The following is a 21,982-nucleotide window of genomic DNA, read 5'->3' on the forward strand; positions in this document are numbered from 1 at the left end:
TGCTGACAGGGGAAGGGAGGGGAAGATGCGACTGGTAGTGGCATCACGCTGGAGGTGGCGAAAATGGCGGAGGATGATCCTTTGGATATGGAGGCTGGTGGGATGAAAAGTGAGGACAAGGGGAACCCTGTCACGGTTCTGGGAGGGAGGGGAAGGGGTGAGGGTAGAGGTGCGGGGAATGGGTCGGACACGGTTGAGGGCCCTGTCAACCACAGTGGGGGGAAATCCTCGGTTGAGGAAAAAGGAGGTCATATCAGAAGCACCGTCATGGAAGGTAGCATCATCAGAGCAGATGCGTCGGAGACGGAGAAACTGGGAGAATGGAATGGAGTCCTTACAGGAGGTAGGGTGTGAAGAAGTGTAGTCGAGGTAGCTGTGGGAGTCAGTGGGCTTATAATGGATATTGGTAGACAACCTATCCCCAGAGATGGAGACAGAGAAGTCGAGGAAGGGAAGGGAAGTGTCAGAGATGGACCATGTAAAGGTGAGAGAAGGGTGGAAATTGGAAGCAAAGTTGATAAAGTTTTCGAGTTCGGGGCGGGAGCAGGAAACGGCACCGATACAGTCATCAATGTACCGGAAAAAGAGTTGGGGGAGGGGGCCTGAGTAGGACTGGAACAAAGAATGTTCGACATATCCCACAAAAAGACAGGCATAACTAGGACCCATGCGGGTACCCATAGCGACACCTTTTACTTGAAGGAAGTGCGTGGAGTTGAAGGAGAAGTTGTTCAATGTGAGAACAAGTTCAGCCAGGCGGAGGAGGGTGGTGGTGGATGGGGACTGGTTGGGCCTCTGTTCCAGGAAGAAGCGGAGAGCCCTCAAACCATCCTGGTGGGGGATGGAGGTGTAGAGCGATTGGACGTCCATAGTGAAGAGGAGGCGGTTGGGACCAGGAAACTGGAAATTGTCAAAATGACGTAGGGCGTCAGAAGAGTCACGGATGTAGGTGGGAAGAGACTGCACCAGCGGAGAAAAGATAGAGTCTAGATAGGAAGAAATAAGTTCAGTTGGGCAGGAGCAGGCTGACACAATGGGTCTGCCGGGACAGTCCCGTTTGTGGATTTTGGGAAGGAGATAGAAGCGGGCTGTCCGGGGTTGCGGGACTATGAGGTTGGAAGCTGTAGAGGGAAGATCTCCAGAGGAGATGAGGTCAGTGACAGTCCTTTGGACGGTGGCTTGATGTTCGGTGGTGGGGTCATGGTCCAGAGGGAGGTAGGAAGAGGTGTCTGTGAGTTGGCGTTGAGCTTCTGCAAGGTAGAGGTCGGTACGCCATACAACAACAGCACCACCCTTGTCTGCAGGTTTGATGACCATGTCGGGGTTAGACCTGAGAGAACGGAGTGCCTCAAGTTCAGAGGGGGACAGGTTGGAGTGAGTGAGGGGGGCAGAGAAATTGAGACGACCAATGTCTCGCCGACAGTTTTCAATGAAGAGATCAAGAGCGGGTAAGAGGCCAGGGTGAGGGGTCCAGGTAGAGGGAGAATACTGGAGGCGGGTGAATTGGTCTGCTGGTCGGGGGGAGGACTCCTGGTCAAAAAAGTGAGCCCGGAGGCGGAGGCGGAGGCGACGGAAGAAGAGCTCAACGTCATGCCGAGCGCGAAATTCATTGAGGTGGGGGCGTAAGGGGATAAAACTGAGTCCTTTGCTGAGTACAGAACGCTCAGCATCAGAGAGGGGGAGGTCAGAGGGTATAGTGAATACACGGCAAGGGGTCAGATCAGAAGGGGTGGGGTCAGAGGGAAGTGAAGCGGAAGGAGGATCTGGAGGGGCATTAGTCCCCATCAGCTGCTGGAGCTTGCGTTCCTTAACACCTGAAAGGAAGAAAAAAAGTTTTTTGTTAATGCGTCGGATGAGACGTAAGATGAGATGAAACTGCGGAGTAGAACAGATTTGAGATAAGGTGAAACGGTGCTGCTGGAGAGAGAGGTCCAGTGTGTGCATATGGCGGCGCATAGCACTGAGTGTAGATCTCAGGATGCGGCGAGAGTAGCAGTCCGAGGAACGTTGTACTTCTCGGAGATACCTGTGATCCTGGGTGGTTTCAAAGCATGATGGGTGAAACTGCAGTTGGAATCCACGTGGAATCAGTCGGAGCCGGAGACAGTCACTGAGGAAGGAGATGTGGCTGTGAAAACGAGTTTTGGTAGATACCTTATCAAACACCAGGAGGGAAATAGAAAGCAATGAAGGTGAACAAGGTAAAAGAGACAAACGAAAATCCCGTCGGAGAGAAGAGCAGAACTTCTTCAAGGTAGGCATTCCTGGAAGAGAAGTGGCAGTGAATTAAACACTAAAATAAAAGCAAAATACTGCGGATGCTGGAAATCTGAAACAAAAACAAGAAATGCTGGATTCACTCAGCAGGTCTGGCAGCATCTGTAGAAAGAGAAGCAGAGTTAACGTTTCGGGTCAGTGACCCTTCTTCGGAACTGACAAATATTAGAAAAGTCACAGATTATAAACAAGTGAGGTGGGGGTTGGTCAAGAGATAACAAAGGAGAAGGTGCAGATTGGACCAGGCCACTTAGCTGACCAAAAGGTCACAGAGCAAAGGCAAACAATATGTCAATGGTGTTTTGAAAGACAAAGCATTAGTACAGATTAGGTGTGAATATACTGAATATAGAACATCAGCAAGTGCAAACCTGAAGAAAAACAACCTGAAAAAAACAGTGGGTAAGCAAACTGAACAAACTAAGATGAAATGAAATAAATGCAAAAAATGTAAAAAGGAATGCAAAAAAAAGGAAGAAAAAAAACTAAAAATGACTAAAAATGAAAGTAAAGTGGGGGGCTGTCATGCTCTGAAATTATTGAACTCAATGTTCAGTCCGGCAGGCTGTAGTGTGCCTAATCGGTAGATGAGATGCTGTTCCTCGAGCTTGCGTTGATGTTCACTGGAACACTGCAGCAATCCCAGGACAGAGATGTGAGCATGAGAGCAGGGGGGAGTGTTGAAATGGCAAGCAACCGGAAGCTCAGGGTCCTGCTTGCGGACTGAGCGGAGATGTTCCGCAAAGCGGTCACCCAGTCTGCGCTTGGTCTCCCCAATGTAGAGGAGACCACACTGTGAGCAGCGAATACAGTATACTACATTGAAAGAGGTACAAGTAAATCGCTGCTTCACCTGAAAGGAGTGTTTGGGGCCTGGGATAGTGAGGAGAGAGGAGGTAAATGGGCAGGTATTACACCTCCTGCGATTGCAAGGGAAGGTGCCCTGGGACGGGGACGAGGTGGTGGGGGTAATGGAGGAGTGGACCAGGGTGTCGCGGAGGGAACGATCCCTTCGGAATGCTGACAGGGGAAGGGAGGGGAAGATGCGACTGGTAGTGGCATCACGCTGGAGGTGGCGAAAATGGCGGAGGATGATCCTTTGGATATGGAGGCTGGTGGGATGAAAAGTGAGGACAAGGGGAACCCTGTCACGGTTCTGGGAGGGAGGGGAAGGGGTGAGGGTAGAGGTGCGGGGAATGGGTCGGACACGGTTGAGGGCCCTGTCAACCACAGTGGGGGGAAATCCTCGGTTGAGGAAAAAGGAGGTCATATCAGAAGCACCGTCATGGAAGGTAGCATCATCAGAGCAGATGCGTCGGAGACGGAGAAACTGGGAGAATGGAATGGAGTCCTTACAGGAGGTAGGGTGTGAAGAAGTGTAGTCGAGGTAGCTGTGGGAGTCAGTGGGCTTATAATGGATATTGGTAGACAACCTATCCCCAGAGATGGAGACAGAGAAGTCGAGGAAGGGAAGGGAAGTGTCAGAGATGGACCATGTAAAGGTGAGAGAAGGGTGGAAATTGGAAGCAAAGTTGATAAAGTTTTCGAGTTCGGGGCGGGAGCAGGAAACGGCACCGATACAGTCATCAATGTACCGGAAAAAGAGTTGGGGGAGGGGGCCTGAGTAGGACTGGAACAAAGAATGTTCGACATATCCCACAAAAAGACAGGCATAACTAGGACCCATGCGGGTACCCATAGCGACACCTTTTACTTGAAGGAAGTGCGTGGAGTTGAAGGAGAAGTTGTTCAATGTGAGAACAAGTTCAGCCAGGCGGAGGAGGGTGGTGGTGGATGGGGACTGGTTGGGCCTCTGTTCCAGGAAGAAGCGGAGAGCCCTCAAACCATCCTGGTGGGGGATGGAGGTGTAGAGCGATTGGACGTCCATAGTGAAGAGGAGGCGGTTGGGACCAGGAAACTGGAAATTGTCAAAATGACGTAGGGCGTCAGAAGAGTCACGGATGTAGGTGGGAAGAGACTGCACCAGCGGAGAAAAGATAGAGTCTAGATAGGAAGAAATAAGTTCAGTTGGGCAGGAGCAGGCTGACACAATGGGTCTGCCGGGACAGTCCCGTTTGTGGATTTTGGGAAGGAGATAGAAGCGGGCTGTCCGGGGTTGCGGGACTATGAGGTTGGAAGCTGTAGAGGGAAGATCTCCAGAGGAGATGAGGTCAGTGACAGTCCTTTGGACGGTGGCTTGATGTTCGGTGGTGGGGTCATGGTCCAGAGGGAGGTAGGAAGAGGTGTCTGTGAGTTGGCGTTGAGCTTCTGCAAGGTAGAGGTCGGTACGCCATACAACAACAGCACCACCCTTGTCTGCAGGTTTGATGACCATGTCGGGGTTAGACCTGAGAGAACGGAGTGCCTCAAGTTCAGAGGGGGACAGGTTGGAGTGAGTGAGGGGGGCAGAGAAATTGAGACGACCAATGTCTCGCCGACAGTTTTCAATGAAGAGATCAAGAGCGGGTAAGAGGCCAGGGTGAGGGGTCCAGGTAGAGGGAGAATACTCCCCATGTTACACACTGTCTGATCACACTGGGTCCATCCTCCCCGTGTTACACACTGTCTGATCACACTGGGTCCATCCTCCCCGTGTTACACACTGTCTGGTCTCACTGGGTCCATCCTCCCCATGTTACACACTGTCTGATCACACTGGGTCCATCCTCCCCGTGTTACACACTGTCGGGTCTCACTGGGTCCATCCTTCCCATGTTACACACTGTCTGGTCTCACTGGGTCCATCCTCCCCGTGTTACACACTGTCTGGTCTCACTGGGTCCATCCTCCCCATGTTACACACTGTCTGGTCTCACTGGGTCCATCCTCCCCAGGTTACACAATGTCTGATCTCACTGGGTCCATCCTCCCCGTGTTACACACTGTCTGGTCTCACTGGGTCCATCCTCCCCAGGTTACACAATGTCTGATCTCACTGGGTCCATCCTCCCTGGGTTACACACTGTCTGATCACACTGGGTCCATCCTCCCCGGGTTACACACTGTCTGATCTCACTGGGTCCATCCTCCCCAGGTTACACACTGTCTGATCACACTGGGTCCATCCTCCCCAGGTTACACACTGTCTGATCACACTGGGTCCATCCTCCCCGGGTTACACACTGTCTGATCTCACTGGGTCCATCCTCCCCAGGTTACACACGGTCTGATCTCACTGGGTCCATCCTCCCTGGGTTACACACTGTCTGATCACACTGGGTCCATCCTCCCCGGGTTACACACTGTCTGATCTCACTGGGTCCATCCTCCCCAGGCTACACAATGTCTGATCTCACTGGGTCCATCCTCCCTGGGTTACACACTGTCTGATCTCACTGGGTCCATCCTCCCTGGGTTACACACTGTCTGATCACACTGGGTCCATCCTCCCCGGGTTACACACTGTCTGATCTCACTGGGTCCATCCTCACCAGGTTACACACTGTCTGATCTCACTGGGTCCATCCTCCCCAGGTTACACACTGTCTGATCACACTGGGTCCATCCTCCCCGGGTTACACACTGTCTGATCACACTGGGTCCATCCTCCCCGGGTTACACACTGTCTGATCACACTGGGTCCATCCTCCCCATGTTACACACTGTCTGGTCTCACTGGGTCCATCCTCCCCAGGTTACACAATGTCTGATCTCACTGGGTCCATCCTCCCTGGGTTACACACTGTCTGATCTCACTGGGTGCATCTAACCTTCGAATTGGTAGCAGTTACTATTTAAGTTATTGCGAACATACTGAATTCAATTCCAAAGCATCTAATATTTCAGAAGTGCCAGGATTGTGAGTATTACAACATTCATTTCAGGAGTCCAGGAGTGGGAACATTCCTGGAATAAAACTCCAGTGAGTGTTTAAAGGGCTGAAACATGGTCGTTTCATTTCCTGTTGAAAGCAGGTCCCAACAATAACCAGGTGATTTGTGTTGAACGAGTACAGCAATGAATCTACAATGTAGCAGAACAAACACTGTTCTCAGTTTAATAAAAATCCTCGGTCGAGGCTGGGAGCTGGATCAGGTGACCATTGAGAACTCTTTATTCTGACAGAACACAAAGTAATTACATTTAAATCAAGTTTAAAAATATATCCTGTAAAAATAACATGATTATAATTTTATCACCAGTTAATGATCAATCATTACATCCAATATTATGTTAAATTGAGAAACAGATGTAACAATGGGAAATAAGTGATTAGTAAAACCCAGATTTTGGTTAAAACCTGTCAGTTTATTAATTTATTTTATTTTATTTCCGGGTTTTCATCGGTGGAGCCGGAAATTCTCCATCTTCTCTACAAACTGTAGATTAACACAATCAGACCAAACCCTCTATTAACACTGTATTAATACTATATCACTGTATTATTACTATATTAATACTCTATCTCTCTATATTGATGCTATTTTACTCGGTATTAATACTATACAATGTTCTAACTCTTCCTCACCGTCACTCACAGACCAGCCGCGGAGAAAACCCGGAAGAAAGGCTTTCCTGTGCGCTTGCGCAGTGGCAAGGCTAAACCTGCAGTGTCGTAGGGTTCTGACTGCGCCTGCGCGGCAGCGGAAGAACCGAGAATTCCGACTGTTCAAAAAAAGCTGCATTTGCAGACAACGCGACCGCCAGGTGGCGCTGCTGTAGCACATGCGCAAATGCAGCATGTGCCACTAAAACGTCATCGACTGCGACTTTCGGCAGCTGCCAGGACTAAAGATGGCGCTGCTCAAATAATCACACGGAGACAACCTAACCTAAACACATGTCAGCACACAATGGTGGAGTGAGAGGTCGATGGAGGGGGCTGGGGCGCAGGGAGCGGAGCCGGAGACAGCAGGGGGAGGGGAGGGAGCGGAAAGGGAGGTGGACTGCGTTTTCTGCGCATGCGCCATAAACTTGCACCGGCCGGTCCCCGCACCTGGCAACACCAAGGTCTTCGGCCGCTCGCTCCCCGCGGCTCTCTACGGCTGCTCACTTCCGGCCCTCTCCACCCAGCCATTCTCTCCAGCTGCAGATCCCCCATCCAGCCGCTTTCTCTCTTACTTCTCAACAGGCATTGCAGCTGTCTGGTCTCTGCCTTTTGCATCCCCCTCTTCAGGAACTTCTGAATTTAACTCCCTCCCACTACACCCCCACCCATTCCTTTCGCTCTTATCTACCTTTGCCTTAAAGCAACATTGAGGATGGAGAACGGTGTGGCTGCACTCCCACCTCACCAGTTGTGTACACAGCAAGAGCATTCACATTTGTGTGACCACGAGACACAGCATGCTTGTTTCTTTTAGTGCTCAGTCTCTGCTTGCTGAATGTTCCCCAAGTGCTTGACCCCTTTTGATGCCCTCTCTGCTTGACAGGCAGCAGCTGGCAATTGCGGAGGCTCACAAGGCTCCCCATGGTTGTTTCAAGGGCGGATGGGGAAACAGGTGGCTGTGTGTCGTTGTGCACTGCTCCAATGGGTGCAGAAACAGGTGGCTGTGTGTCCTTGTGCACTGCTCTGATGGGTGCAGGAGCAGGTGGCTGTGTGTCCATGTGCACTGCTCTGATGGGTGCAGGAGCAAGTGGCTGTGTGTCCATGTGCACTGCTCTGATGGGTGCAGAAACAGGTGGCTGTGTGTCCTTGTGCACTGCTCTGATGGGTGCAGGAGCAGGTGGTTGTGTATCCATGTGCACTGCTCTGATGGGTGCAGGAGCAGGTGGCTGTGTGTCCATGTGCACTGCTCTGATGGGTGCAGGAGCAGGTGGCTGTGTGTCCTTGTGCACTGCTCTGATGGGTGCAGGAGCAGGTGGCTGTGTGTCCTTGTGCACTGCTCTGATGGGTGCAGGAGCAGGTGGCTGTGTGTCCATCTGCACTGCTCTGATGGGTGCAGGAGCAGGTGGCTGTGTGTCCTTGTGCACTGCTCTGATGGGTGCAGGAGCAGGTGACTGTGTGTCCATGTGCACTGCTCTGATGGGTGCACGAGCAGGTGGCTGTGTGTCCATGTGCACTGCTCTGATGGGTGCAGGAACAGGTGGCTGTGTGTCCATGTGCACTGCTCGGATGTGTGCAGGAACAGAGCAACTTACAACAGGGACTGGAGCACATGCAGTGGCCCAGACAAAGAACAAAGAACAAAGAAAATTACAGCACAGGAACAGGCCCTTCGGCCCTCCAAGGCTGCGCCGATCCAGATCCTCTATCTAAACCTGTCGCCTATTTTCTAAGGGTCTGTATTTCTTTTCTTCCTCCCCATTCATGTATCTGTCTAGATACATCTTAAAAGACGCTATCGTGCCCGCGTCTACCACCTCCGCTGGCAACGCGTTCCAGGCACCCACCACCCTCTGCGTAAAGAACTTTCCACGCATATCCCCCCTAAACTTTTCCCCTCTCACTTTGAACTCGTGACCCCTAGTAATTGAATCCCCCACTCTGGGAGAAAGCTTCTTGCTATCCACCCTGTCTATACCTCTCATGATTTTGTACACCTCGATCAGGTCCCCCCTCAATCTCCGTCTTTCTAATGAAAATAATCCTAATCTACTCAACCTCACTTCATAGCTAGCGCCCTCCATACCAGGCAACATCCTGGTGAACCTCCTCTGCACCCTCTCCAAAGCACCTGCATCCTTTTGGTAATGTGGCGACCAGAACTGCACGCAGTATTCCAAATGTGGCCGAACCAAAGTCTTATACAACTGTGACATGACCTGCCAACTCTTGTACTCAATACCCCGTCCGATGAAGGAAAGCATGCCGTATGCCTTCTTGACCACTCTATTGACCTGCATTGCCACCTTCAGGGAACAATGGACCTGAACACCCAAATCTCTCTGTACATCAATTTTCCCCAGGACTTTTCCATTTATTGTATAGTTCACTCTTGAATTGGTTCTTCCAAAATGCATCACCTCGCATTTGCCCGGATTGAACTCCATCTGCCATTTCTCTGCCCAAATCTCCAATCTATCTATATTCTGCTGTATTCTCTGACAGTCCCCTTCACTATCTGCTACTCCACCAATCTTAGTGTCATCTGCAAACTTGCTAATCAGACCACCTATACTTTCCTCCAAATCATTTATGTATATTACAAACAACAGTGGTCCCAGCACGGATCCCTGTGGAACACCACTGGTCACACGTCTCCATTTTGAGAAACTCCCTTCCACTGCTACTCTCTGTCTCCTGTTGCCCAGCCAGTTCTTTATCCATCGAGCTAGTACACCCTGGACCCCATGCGACTTCACTTTTTCCATCAGCCTACCATGTGGAACCTTATCAAACGCCTTACTGAAGTCCATGTATATGACATCTACAGCCCTTCCCTCATCAATCAACTTTGTCACTTAGAACAAAGAACAAAGAAAATTACAGCACAGGAACAGGCCCTTCGGCCCTCCAAGCCTAGGCCGATCCAGATCCTCCATCTAAACCTGTCCTCAAAGAATTCTATTAAGTTGGTAAGACATGACCTTCCCTGCACAAAACCATGTTGCCTATCACTGATAAGCCCATTTTCTTCCAAATGGGAATAGATCCTATCCCTCAGTATCTTCTCCAGCAGCTTCCCTACCACTGACGTCAGGCTCACCGGTCTATAATTACCTGGATTATCCCTGCTACCCTTCTTAAACAAGGGGACAACATTAGCAATTCTCCAGTCCTCCGGGACCTCACCCGTGTTTAAGGATGCTGCAAAGATATCTGTTAAGGCCACAGCTATTTCCTCTCTCGCTTCCCTCAGCAACCTGGGATAGATCCCATCCGGACCTGGGGACTTGTCCACCTTAATGCCTTTTAGAATACCCAACACTTCCTCCCTCCTTATGCCGACTTGACCTAGAGTAATCAAACATCTGTCCCTAACCTCAACATCCGTCATGTCCCTCTCCTCGGTGAATACCGATGCAAAGTACTCGTTTAGAATCTCACCCATTTTCTCTGACTCCACGCATAATTTTCCTCCTTTGTCCTTGAGTGGGCCAATCCTTTCTCTAGTTACCCTCTTGCTCCTTATATATGAATAAAAGGCTTTGGGATTTTCCTTAACCCTGTTTGCTAAATATATTTCATGGCCCCTTTTAGCCCTCTTAATTCCTCGTTTCAGATTGGTCCGACATTCCCGATATTCTTCCAAAGCTTCGTCTTTCTTCAGCTGCCCAGACCTTATGTATGCTTCCTTTTTCCTCTTAGCTAGTTTCACAATTTCACCTGTCATCCATGGTTCCCTAATCTTGCCATTTCTATCCCTCATTTTCACAGGAACATGTCTCTCCTGCACGCTAATCAACCTCTCTTTAAAAGACTCCCACATATCAAATGTGGATTTACCTTCAAACAGCTGCTCCCAATCTACATTCCCCAGCTCCTCCCGAATTTTGGTCTGTGTTTTCAGAACAACTTACCTTGGAGCAATCTCCTCTTTCTGATTAAAATGAAGCAGACTGAAATCTTCAAAACGACTAAATAATTGCGAGAAAATGCCCGACAAAACCTCTCCTCCTTCCACTTTCAGAAACTCGCACCGAAGCTTGACGCATGCGTGAATACCCGTTGGTGTTGCATAAAGCACATGCGCAGAGGCCGACCAGGCGCGTTGCCCGAAGATGCAGACGTCACGCGATGACACCATCGGTGCATACGCTAACCAGTCCTGGCAAGCCGGAACGCAGCGCATGCGCAGAGAGCAGGAGACCATCTGTGCATGTGCACACCGCGGCGCAGCCTGATGATGTCAGTGGTGGTCAGCGTTGTCAGGAATCACTTTGTTTGTGGAATGCAGTGAGTCCGTGTTCCCCTGATGTCACCATTTATGCCTCCTCTGGGCCCATCCTCTATTTCTTTAATTGTCCCATTCGCCTTTCACCGTCATTCCTTTTGTCATCCAATCATTCCTGCCCTCCACCCAATCACATATCTTCCCCTTTGTTCTTTCCTGACCCGATACCCCACTTTTCACTGCCTCTATCATTGTTTTAAACCTGTTAATGTCTGATATCTTCCAGTTCTGATGATAGGCTACCAGCCTGAAATGTTAACCCTGTTTTGCTCCCCACAGATGCTGCCTGACCTCCTGAATGTCTTCAACATTCGTCCATTTTTATCAGTTTTACAGCAGTAAAAGTATTTTGTTTTCACTCCAGTACTGAGTCCTGTTTTATCTTAAATAGAATGGAATCATAGAAAGTTTACGGCACAGAAAGAGGTCACTTGGCCCATTGTCAACCAGCCTAATCCCTTGAGGTTTCTGCCTCTACTACCCTTTCTGGTAGTGATTTCCAGACCCCCACCACCCTCTGGGTGGAAAGAAAATCCTCATCTCACTTCTAATCTAATCTTTGACATGTTCTCCTCCCTAAAATCCACCTGACTGACAGGTTTGGCGTCCAGTCGGACAGGCAGGACACTGGATTAGGCTACAGGACCAGGACGGTCAAAGTGCGGGCCCTGAGGTATTTGGGGGAAAGCTGCCTGTTATTGGGGAAATGTTCATTCCCCAACTCCAGACGGGGAAAGAGTGGTGACTTCTCGGATCGCTGGGCTGTCGATCCCAAACTCCAGGAGGGGTCTACTATCCTGTAGTGTGTGCTGAGTGTGGGGAGGGTAAGAGGGAAAGTCTGATCCCCAATCCCGTGAAGGAGTCTCCTTTCGTGGAATGCGGACCGGGTTAGTGAAGGAGTAGTGTTTGATCACAACCCCAGGGTGAGGTCTCCCATCCTCGAGATTGTTCAAGTTCAGTTCGGGGGAGCGGGCGTGGGGGAGTCTCTGATCCAAGACACAATGGGTGGGAACCTGATTCCCAGTGCGCCCGAACCCAGGAGGCTGGTCTGATCCCAGGAGATGGGTCCGAGCCAGAGGGGCGGGTGTGGGCAGGGGGGGGAGGGTTGATCCAGGGAGCAGAGTTCAATAAGAGGTGGGGGGGGTGGGGGCTCTGATCCTGGTGGTGGTGTGGTCCGATTCCAGGGAAAGTGGGGTGTGATCTGAGATTGGGGGCACCTATTCCCGAGGCGCAGTCCGATCCTGGATCAGGGAACTGTTCCAATTGCCAAACCCAGGTGTCTTTGTATGTGGTGTGGGCTCTCATGTGGAAACGAGGCCGGCCAGAGTTAGACCTGCAAGACAGATGAAATGAGAGACTTGCCCCCTCATTAAACTCTTTCAATTGCCAAGCCGCCTCCTGGGAGTGACTGTCTGCTCGACTCCTGTCCCGACTCCATTAAACACGGAAGTGGGCGACTGGAGGTCCGTTGGGTTCAGTGTTGATATTTTTAAAAATTTAATCTCTGACCCGCCCTAACTCACCTGTTTTTATCGCTAAAATCCTGCCTTTTATCTCTGATTCAGACACGGAGAATGTTTGATCAGTAATTTCCAGTCTCTTTTCCCTTCTCTCTCTCTCACAGTTAATTTGTTGGCGATTGTGATCCTGTCCCGGGGAAAATGCGGCCTCTCCACCTGTACCACTCGCTACCTGGTGGCCATGGCAACAGCGGATCTACTGTTCATTATAACTGAGGTGATACTGTTCAGGATCGGTTATTATCATTCTCTGCGATGTTTCCTGCACATCACTCCTGTGTGTAGTGTTATTATTGTCCTGAGTCGGACAGCCACAGAGTGTTCTGTCTGGTTCACCGTCACTTTCTCCTTTGATCGATTTGTAGCCATTTGTTGTCAGAAGCTGAAAACAAAATATTGCAATGAGAAAACGGCAGGTGTGGTTTTAGTAACAACCTGCATTCTGCTCTGTTTAGAAAACGTCCCCTATTACTTTGTATTTGAACATGGAGACATAATTGACAATGTTCCATTGGGCTGTTATCTAATTACAGCATATTTTACTGAGCCCAGATGGGTGGGATTTGACAGGTTTGATAAGATTTTAATCCCATTACTCCCATTCACGTTAATTCTGTTCCTCAATGCTCTGACAGTCCGACATATTTTCGTGGCCAGTCGAGTCCGTAAAGGACTAAGGGGGGAGAGGAAGGGAGAGAATTGCAGTGACCCAGAGATGGAGAGCAGAAGGAAGTCTGTGATTTTACTGTTCAGCATATCTGGCAGCTTCATACTTCTGTGGTTGGTATATGTTGTACAATTCTTATATTATAATATTACAGGAAGAGTTCCCACACATTACAGCGATTCCGAACATATATTTCGACGAGCTGGATTAATGCTGCGGACTTTAAATTGTTGCACAAAGACATTTATTTATGGGGCGACTCAGTGTAAGTTCAGAGAGCAGTTCAAGAGCGCGGTGAAATATCCCATCGCATCAATTATTCAATTAATGAATAAATAAAACAACTGAGAACAACCTAGAGGCGGATCCCAGTGTTTGCACTCCATTAATGTAAAGTTTATCCCCAATGGGCAAGAGGTGACTGACAGCGGGATGACCAGAAGTACACTGGTGGGGTGGGGGATCACACACACCAAAGAGCAGTGGGGCAGCAGGCAAGAGGTGACTGACAGCTGGATGACCAGAAGTACACTGGTGGGGTGGGGGATCACACACACCAAAGAGCAGTGGGGCAGCAGGCAAGAGGTGACTGACAGCTGGATGACCAGAAGTACACTGGTGGGGTGGGGGAATCACACACACCAAAGAGCAGTGGGGCAGCAGGCAAGAGGTGACTGACAGCTGGATGACCCGAAATACATCGGTGGGAGTGGGCAGGGGTGGGGGACATGGTGATATGCTTGCATCTGGGCAAACCCAGCCGAGGTGCTTGGCATTGTAAACGGCACCTTGGGTGAGGGAACATGGCAGGGTTCAGCTGAAGGGCCAGCAGCCCTGGTGCCTCAGCTTGGTGACTGCTCTGCTTGAGAGGCAATGCCATAGTGGTAATGTCAGTAGACTAATCATCCAGAGCCCAGGCTAATGCTCTGTAGACATGGGTTCGAATCGCACCACAGCAAATGGTGCAATTTAAATTCAATTAATTAAAATCTGGAATTTAAAAGCTAGTTTAAGGGTGGCCACGAAACCATTATTGAATTTTGTAAAAACCCATCTTTTTCTGGAATATTCTTTCAGGATGGAAATCTGATGACCTACATGTGATACCAGACCCACAGAAATGTTGTTGACACTAACTTCACCTCTGTAATATCCGAGCAAACCATTCAGTTCAAGGGCAATTAGGGATGGGTAATAAATACTGGCCCAGCCAGCAACATCCACATCCAACATAATGAATAAAAAAGCACTCCAACCTCTCTTTCCTCTCCAAATGCCTTAAAAGTGTTGTTTTCTGCCAGATCCCTGCCCATTTTCCCAGAGGTTCATGTTTGAATCATTCAATCAGGATTCCAGCCCTGCTACAGTACCGAAAATGTTATTAACTAATTCACAAATGTCATCCTTGTGACTGTAGCAAATGTAACCAATCCTTTCTCGTCCTTCTCGAACTGTCTGCAGCCTTTGTCACTGTTGAACACTCCATCATCCTCTAACATCTCTCCATTGTCATCCGACTGTGACAAATGTAATCTATCCCTCCTCATTTCTCTATTGTCAGAAGATTGCTGAAAATGTATTCTGTCCCCACTCCCACTACATTACTTCTTGTGTCCCCAAGGATTTATCTGTCACCACCTCCTATTTGTCATCTCTATGCTGCCACTCGGTGACATCATATGACAACACAGCATTAGTTTCCAAATGTACACTGACCACACCCAGCTCTACCTCAGTGCAACTCTCTCAACACCTTCACCATCTCTAAATTATCAGACTGCTTGTCTGACATCCGGTACCGGATGAACAGAAATTTCCTCCAACAATCCCTGCCACAAATGTGATAGCCACCCACTCCATCACTCTCCCTGGCAACTGTCAGAATTCTCAACCTTGATGTCATATTTTCCCCCGAGATCTGCTTCTGACCACATATCCACACCATCACAAATATCACCTATTTCCATCTCTGTAACATCGGCCAACTCCCTCCCTACCTGAGCTGATCTTCTGCTGAAACCCTCATCCATGTTTTTGTTACCTCTAGACCTGCCAATTCCACCGCACTCCTGGCCGGTCTTCCACACCCTACCCTCTACAATCTTGAGGAAACCCAAACCCCTGTGGCCATGTCTGACCTCACACCAAGTTCCATTCACCTCTCACCTAACCGACATTGTCTCCCTGTCATCGAATGCCTCGATTTAAAAATGTTCCTTCTTGTTTTGAAATCCCTCCATGGCCTCGCTGCTCCCTGTTTCTGTAATCTCCTCCTGCCCTACTGCCCTCTCTCTCTGCAAACTCCTCCAGCCCCAACAATCTTCCTTTATGTGAAGCCTCCTGCAGCGTCTATAACCATCAGAGATCTCCACAATCCTCTGCTTTCAGCCTCATGCACATCACTGATTTAATATTCTCCACCAGTGGTGGCAGTGCCTTCAGCTGCCTAGGCCCTAAGCTCTGGAATACCCTCCCTAAACCTCACTGCCTCTCTCTCTCTCTCTCTCTCTCCTGCTATAAGACAATACTAAGAACTAAAATCTTAACACCAAGCTTTTTGGTCACTTGAGCTGATTTATTCTTACCTGGCTTGATGACAAATTTTGCAATGCTCCAGTGAAGTGTCTTGAGATGTTTTATTGTGCGAAAGGCACTATGCAAATATATGTTGTTGTTGCTCTCTATCTATCTATCTATCGATCTATCTATCTATCTATCTATCTATCTATCTATCTATCTATCTATCTATCTATCTATCTCGTTATGTCTGTGTCTCCCTCTCAGACACGTTTGTTGCCTTTCTTTCTCAGTCCCAAAACTAACTCTAACCCTTAAACTATAAGTATAAATAACCCGAACACTAACCTTACTTCAATCCCAACCCTATCCCTCATTGCAACTCCAGCCCTAACATCTGCCCGAACCCTAGCTGCTACCCTAAACATAGTCCTAACGTTAACTGTAACCATAACTGCAACAGTAACTGTTACTGTGACCCTAATCCTACCCCTAACTGCAACTACAACCCTACCTCTATTAGCAACTGCTCCACTCACCCAAACGCTAATCCTACCCCTAACTGCAATTACAACCCTACCTCTATTAGCAACTGCTCCACTCACCCAAACGCTAATCCGACCCCTAACTGCAACTGCGACCCTAACTCTAGTCCTAAAACTGTTACCCTCTTCCTAACCCTAGTCCTAAAGTTAACTATAACCCTAATCCAAGATCTACTCTTTCTGGAACCTTAATCCTAATCCTAACACTGACACTCAACTTAACTGTAAATGTAATACAAGCCCTAACACAAACCCTTTCTGCAAACTTAATCCAAACTGTAAACTTCATCCTAACCCTGATTGTAACACTAACCCAAACATTAAACATAAACGATAAGACAGTAGAGTTTTTCGAAGAGATTAATGAGTTCATTCTGAAGCTTGATGAAAACTATACCTTGAGAAGCTGAGAATGGTTTCAATTGGTAAACTTCTTTACAATTTGCTGATCTAAAGCATTAATTGGGTGACATTGCTTTTCGACCTGCTTACAAAAACCAGGCAATTATATCAGATTGAATGGGACCACAATGCTATATTTGAGATATCTGCAACCAAAATAAAGATATGGGTCTCGAGATTTCTGTGAAAACAAGCATCCAGCTGTCCAGAATTATTGAACTGTTGCAAACTCTGCAAAACCCCTCAGATATTACTTCAGTAAACATGGGGTCAATTGATCGCCAATAAGGGTAAGATATACCTACAGCGGATAATAACTGATGTGGCTTGGGGTACGTACACGTCTTGAAGAAAATGGGTATAAGAACTGTCACTCTTCTGCAACAATGAGTCAGCCGACCTGAGCAGCCATATGGAAAGCAACACCTCCACCAGCCACCAAGCTGATCACTTGCTGGTGTGACTGCTCGTGTAACCTACTCTTTTTTATTTGGTGTTGTAACGTTCTCTGTAACTTGTCCTTGATTTAAATTGAGTTAAAGAATGATGCAGGAGCTTTGAGCATTGTACTGTAATGTAGCCTGTAACTTGCCTTTGATTAAGCTTTGTGCTTAGTAAAGATCAGGAGTTTGTCCTGAAACTGTATCTGGTGCTGTTCATCGCAAATAGGGATCCAAACCCAGAAACCTGTAAATGTGTCTCGCACTTAAATGTGTAACGTCTTACAGACTTGGCTTGCACTTAAAAATGTAATGTCTGCGGATTTGGATTGCAGCATGAGGGGTGGCTCTTAGAAAACGCAAATATCACCCGAACTCTAAACCTAACTGTCAGCCTAACCCTAACCTCCACTGCAACACTAACCCAATTCTTAACACTAACCTTAACACTAAATGCAACACTAACCCATACACTAACACTAGCCCGAAACCTAAATGTAACACTAACCTGAACTCTAACTGTAACACTACCCCGAATCCGAAACAAAACTGCAAACCTAACCCTAATCCTATTGGTATGACTAACACTAACTGTAATGCTAAACCTAACACTATCCATAAGCCTGAAAGTAGCTGTAAACATAACGCTGAACTATATTGTAGCTGAACACTAACTGTCATGCTAACCCCAACTCTAAGACTAAAGCTAACTGCAAACCTAGCCCTAAACTTTAGCCAAGTGTTCCAGTCCAGTAACAACACTGGCATCTACGCACCGATGTGAAAAATTGCCCACGCCTGTCCCATTCACAGAACACAGGGCAAAGTACATTCGCCAATTATTCGCTGCTCACAATGTGGTGTCCGATACATTAGGGAGACCAAACGCAGACTGGGTGAGCGCTTTGCGGAACACCTCCGCTCAGTCTGCAAGCAAGACCCCGAGCTTCCGGTTGCTTGCCATTTCAACACTCCCCCCTGCTCACATCTCTGTCCTGGGATTGTTGCAGTGTTCCAGTGAACATCAACGCAAGCTCGAGGAACAGCATCTCATTTACCGATTCGGCACACTACAGCCTGCCGGACTGAACGTTGCGTTCAATAATTTCAGAGCATGACGGGCCCCCCATTTTACTTTTATTTTTAGTTATTTTTTTTCTTTTTCCTTTTTTTATATATATTCTTTTCTGTTTATTTTATTTTATCCTAGTTTGTTCACTTTGCATACCCACTGTTTTTTTCATGTTTGTACTTGCGGCTGTTCAATTTTCAGTCCATTAACACCCTATCTGTACTAATGCTTTGTCTTTCAACGCATCATTAACATATTGTTTGCCTTTGCTCCACGACCTTCTGGTCAGCTATTCTGTGACCTTGTCCTATTTACACTTTCTCCTTTATAATCTCTTGCCCCCACTCCCACTTTACTTGCTTATAACCTTTTACATTTCTAATATTTGCCAGTTCTGAAGAAGGGTCACTGACCTGAAACATTAACTCTGCTTCTCTCTCCACAGATGCTGCCAGACCTGCTGAGTATTTCAAGCATTTCTTGTTTTTATTGGCCAATTACAGCCCCATCAACGTAAATCATCAACACAATGTTGGACGGTGTCGTCGACAGTACTATCAAATGGCATTACTCAGCAATAACATGCTCACTGATGGAGCAAGGAACGCATGAAGAGGAGGCTTTCCCTGCGTGAGCCATAGAGTGTGAAGGTGGGAACTTACATCACGTGGTAAGTACTGGTAAGACTTTCTCAAGTTCACTTTAGATTTAGAGTCAAGCTTTGATATAGAACTTTCAAACTTCAAGTTAGTTCAATTGCTTTGTTAAACAGACAGCTGCCTGGTGGTGGCAGTCACCTGTCAATCAGCTGACAGTAGTTGTTTGAATAGGTGTTAATTACTGTAGCAGCGAGCCAGTGACTTATCAGAGGCTGTAGAAAAACAATCAGGTTTTCAAACCACAAGGAGTAAAGGATGAAGGGAAAGAAGACGTTGCCTGAGTGAGATGCAGTCAGAATGTGAAGATGGGAATTTGGTTCATGTGGGAATTCAGTGAAAGGGGGAAAGAGGTCCTTTTTTTACCCTCCAGTACCTGCAGAAGATACAAGTTGCTTCCCAGAAATAGAGGGCAACCTTGAGGCAGTGACATCACAGAAAACTTGTAAGCTGGTTGGTTGGTGAGTAACTGCTCTTAGGGAGTGTCTGTAAATAGCGAGGTCCCTGCACTGTTGTTAGTGTGTGTTTGTTAATTGCTGTAAATTAGAAAAATGTAAAATTTCAGTTGTTACTTTATAATTAATTAAGCCACACAAACAGAAGGGAAGTGAGTACTGTTTTGTTTCGATTTTGAGCAGTAAGGTTTATTGTATTACTAAGATTTGGATCAGTACAGCAAATGCTGGTGAGGAGAGGCATTAATTTTAAAAAAATCATATTTAAAGCACAATCAGGATGGCAGAGATGGTGATGTGGTGCAGCTGCAGTATATGGGAGCTCATGTACACCAATGTGATCCACGGCAAACACGTCTGCAGTAAATGTTTATGGTTCGAGGAGCTTCAGCTCAGAGCAGATGAGCTGGATTAGACAGATTTTAAGAACCAGCAAAGAATGACAAAAAAATAAATAAAATAAGGGGTAGAAAGTAGAGTACAAGAGAAAAGTTTTTTTAAAACCTGCCTAAGATACTTGAAAATCAAGAGGTGAATAGGAAGGAGAAACTTAAAACAATCACCATTACCACGGAAAAGGTGGTGGGAGAACTATTAGACTTAAAGGTTACCAAGTCCCCAGGACCAGATGGCCTTCATCCTATGATCTTAAAATAAATGGTTGCAGTGATAGTCAAGGCTTTGGTTATAATCTTACAAAATTCCTTAGATTCAGGGACATCTTTATTCAAGAAAAGAGGGAGACTGAAAGCAGGAAACTATAGGCCAGTTAGTCTAACATCTGTCACAGGGAAATTACTAGAATCCATTATCAAGGAGGTTATGGCAGGGTACTTAGAAGTTCATCATGGATCTGTACTGGATGAGGGGACCAATTTGGAGCTGTGTGGTCTAATCGAGGTTCCATACAAGTTTAGCATAAATTGACAAAGCTATCCCTCAGGAAATAAACCTTTGTTGCTTTGCTTTTTAATAGTGTAGCTAACCTGTAGGACAACATTTCGCCATTGGTGTATTTGTTCTCCAAGTTGCCTTTTCTTCTGCCCAACCGAGATTTGCACCTTCTAAGTAATAGGTGACTTCCCGATTCTTCCTACCAAAATGCTTCACTTCACATTTATCTGCTTTAAACTTCATCTGTCAATTATTCACCCATTCTGCAAGTTTATTAATGTCCTCCTGTAATTTGTTGCAAACCTCCTCGGTATCGACTCCCCCTCTCCCAAAATTGATTTCATCCGCAAATTTATGAATTGTAGATTAGTTTTTGGTGACTACATGAAAATCAAGCATGTATTTTATAGTTGATGCTTTGAACAGACATGATCTTTCAATTGCATTTAAATTGGGATCAAATCAGGTGTCTCAGACCAGTCTATCTCCACACCTGTTGGCACCAAGATAGCAGTTGACACTGAGCTGAGGATCATAAGAACATATGAAATAGGAGCAGGAGTAGGCCATTCGGCTCGTCGCGCCTGTTTAAAGAGTGATAAGGCCGTGAAGACAGGTTTGAAAGGGATGATGTCCAACACACAGATTTCAGGGAGCAAGGAAAGAAACCAGAAAGCAAGACCTCAAAGGTAGCAGTCTCCAACTACCCAGGTGTCAGGCCCTGGTGAGTATAGAAATAGGAGGGCAGTGCTGAAGAATGTATAACTGGAGAGCTGGTGCAGGAGGGAAATCTTTAGATTCCTCGTACATTGGGACCAGTTCCGGGGAGTCTGTAAAGGCCAGACGATTGCACCGGACCAGAGCTGGGACCAATGTCTTTGCGGTGCAGTTTGCTAGTGCTGTTGGGGAGGGTTTGAAATAAATTGGTGGGGGAGGGAAACAAGAAATTTGGACTTACAAACAGCAGTAGAATATTAAGGTATTAGTGGGGTCAGAGTAACAGACAATGTAACACTGACCAAATTAGGTTTACTATGCATGTATATGAATTCATTGAGCATGGTAAATAGATTGGTGAGCTGCAGGCGAAGATCTCTATGTGGGAAAATGATGTTGTGGTGATAACGGAGACTTGTTGAAAAAAGGGCAGGACTGAGTACTAAAATGAAGATATAGAAGGAAACACATTCAGATGGCGTGGGAGTATTAAGGAGAATGTAGCAGTGAAATGGAGAGAGGCTGTCCTCAAGGTGTCAAGGACAGAGTGCATTTGGTTAGAGCTAAGAAGCAATAACAGTACCGTTAAAGTACCTGGTGAATTCTGTACGGCATCAAAGGTGCAGATTGACATGTCAAAGTATGATGTTGTAGCAATAACAGAAACCTGGCTCAAAGAATGGCAGGACTGGGTGTTAAATATTCCTAGATAGAAGGTGTTCAGGAAAGATAGGAAAGGAAGAAAAGTGAGAAGAGGTGTGATTTTGATTAAGGAGATCATTACCGTGCTGAAGGAATATCCCAGAGGGGTCAAGGACAGAATATATTTGGCAAGAGCTAAGGAACAAAAAATGTGCAGTTGTATTGCCCGGTGTAGTCGATAGGTGACAATAGAGTGGAAAGGTTGTAGAGGAAGAAATTTGCAAAGAAATTGAGAGAAGTGCAAGAATTATGGAGTATTTATAATAGGGAACTTTAGTTATCCAAATATAGTAATGGTATAAAGGGTAGAGATGGGTAAGAAATCCTAGAATTTGTTCAGG

At 47.1% G+C, this 21,982-nt stretch overlaps 1 protein-coding gene across 1 annotated transcript; it reads left to right on the forward strand.

Annotated features, from left to right (window-relative positions):
• Window positions 1-12,755: 12,755 nt before the first annotated feature.
• On the forward strand, window positions 12,756-18,829 carry LOC137345174 (probable G-protein coupled receptor 139). Its single transcript, XM_068008639.1, has 3 exons — window positions 12,756-13,506; window positions 14,659-14,769; window positions 18,663-18,829. Exons 1-3 carry the CDS (start codon window positions 12,756-12,758, stop codon window positions 18,827-18,829), a joined length of 1,029 nt encoding a protein of 342 aa, XP_067864740.1.
• The last annotated feature ends 3,153 nt before the right edge of the window (window positions 18,830-21,982 follow it).

The sequence above is a fragment of the Heterodontus francisci genome, chromosome 28 (genome assembly GCF_036365525.1).
Source record: "Heterodontus francisci isolate sHetFra1 chromosome 28, sHetFra1.hap1, whole genome shotgun sequence".
NCBI lineage: Eukaryota > Metazoa > Chordata > Chondrichthyes > Heterodontiformes > Heterodontidae > Heterodontus > Heterodontus francisci.

Excerpts from the sequence above, each read along its gene's own strand:
- LOC137345174 (XM_068008639.1), top strand. The coding sequence starts at position 12,756 with ATGGCAACAGCGGATCTACTGTTCATTATAACTGAGGTGATACTGTTC. Across the intron at positions 13,507-14,658 it reads TATTTATGGGGCGACTCAGT|CAAATGTAACCAATCCTTTC; the intron begins GTAAGTTCAGAG and ends TTGTGACTGTAG. Across the intron at positions 14,770-18,662 it reads GTCATCCGACTGTGACAAAT|ATGCTGCCAGACCTGCTGAG; the intron begins GTAATCTATCCC and ends CTCTCTCCACAG.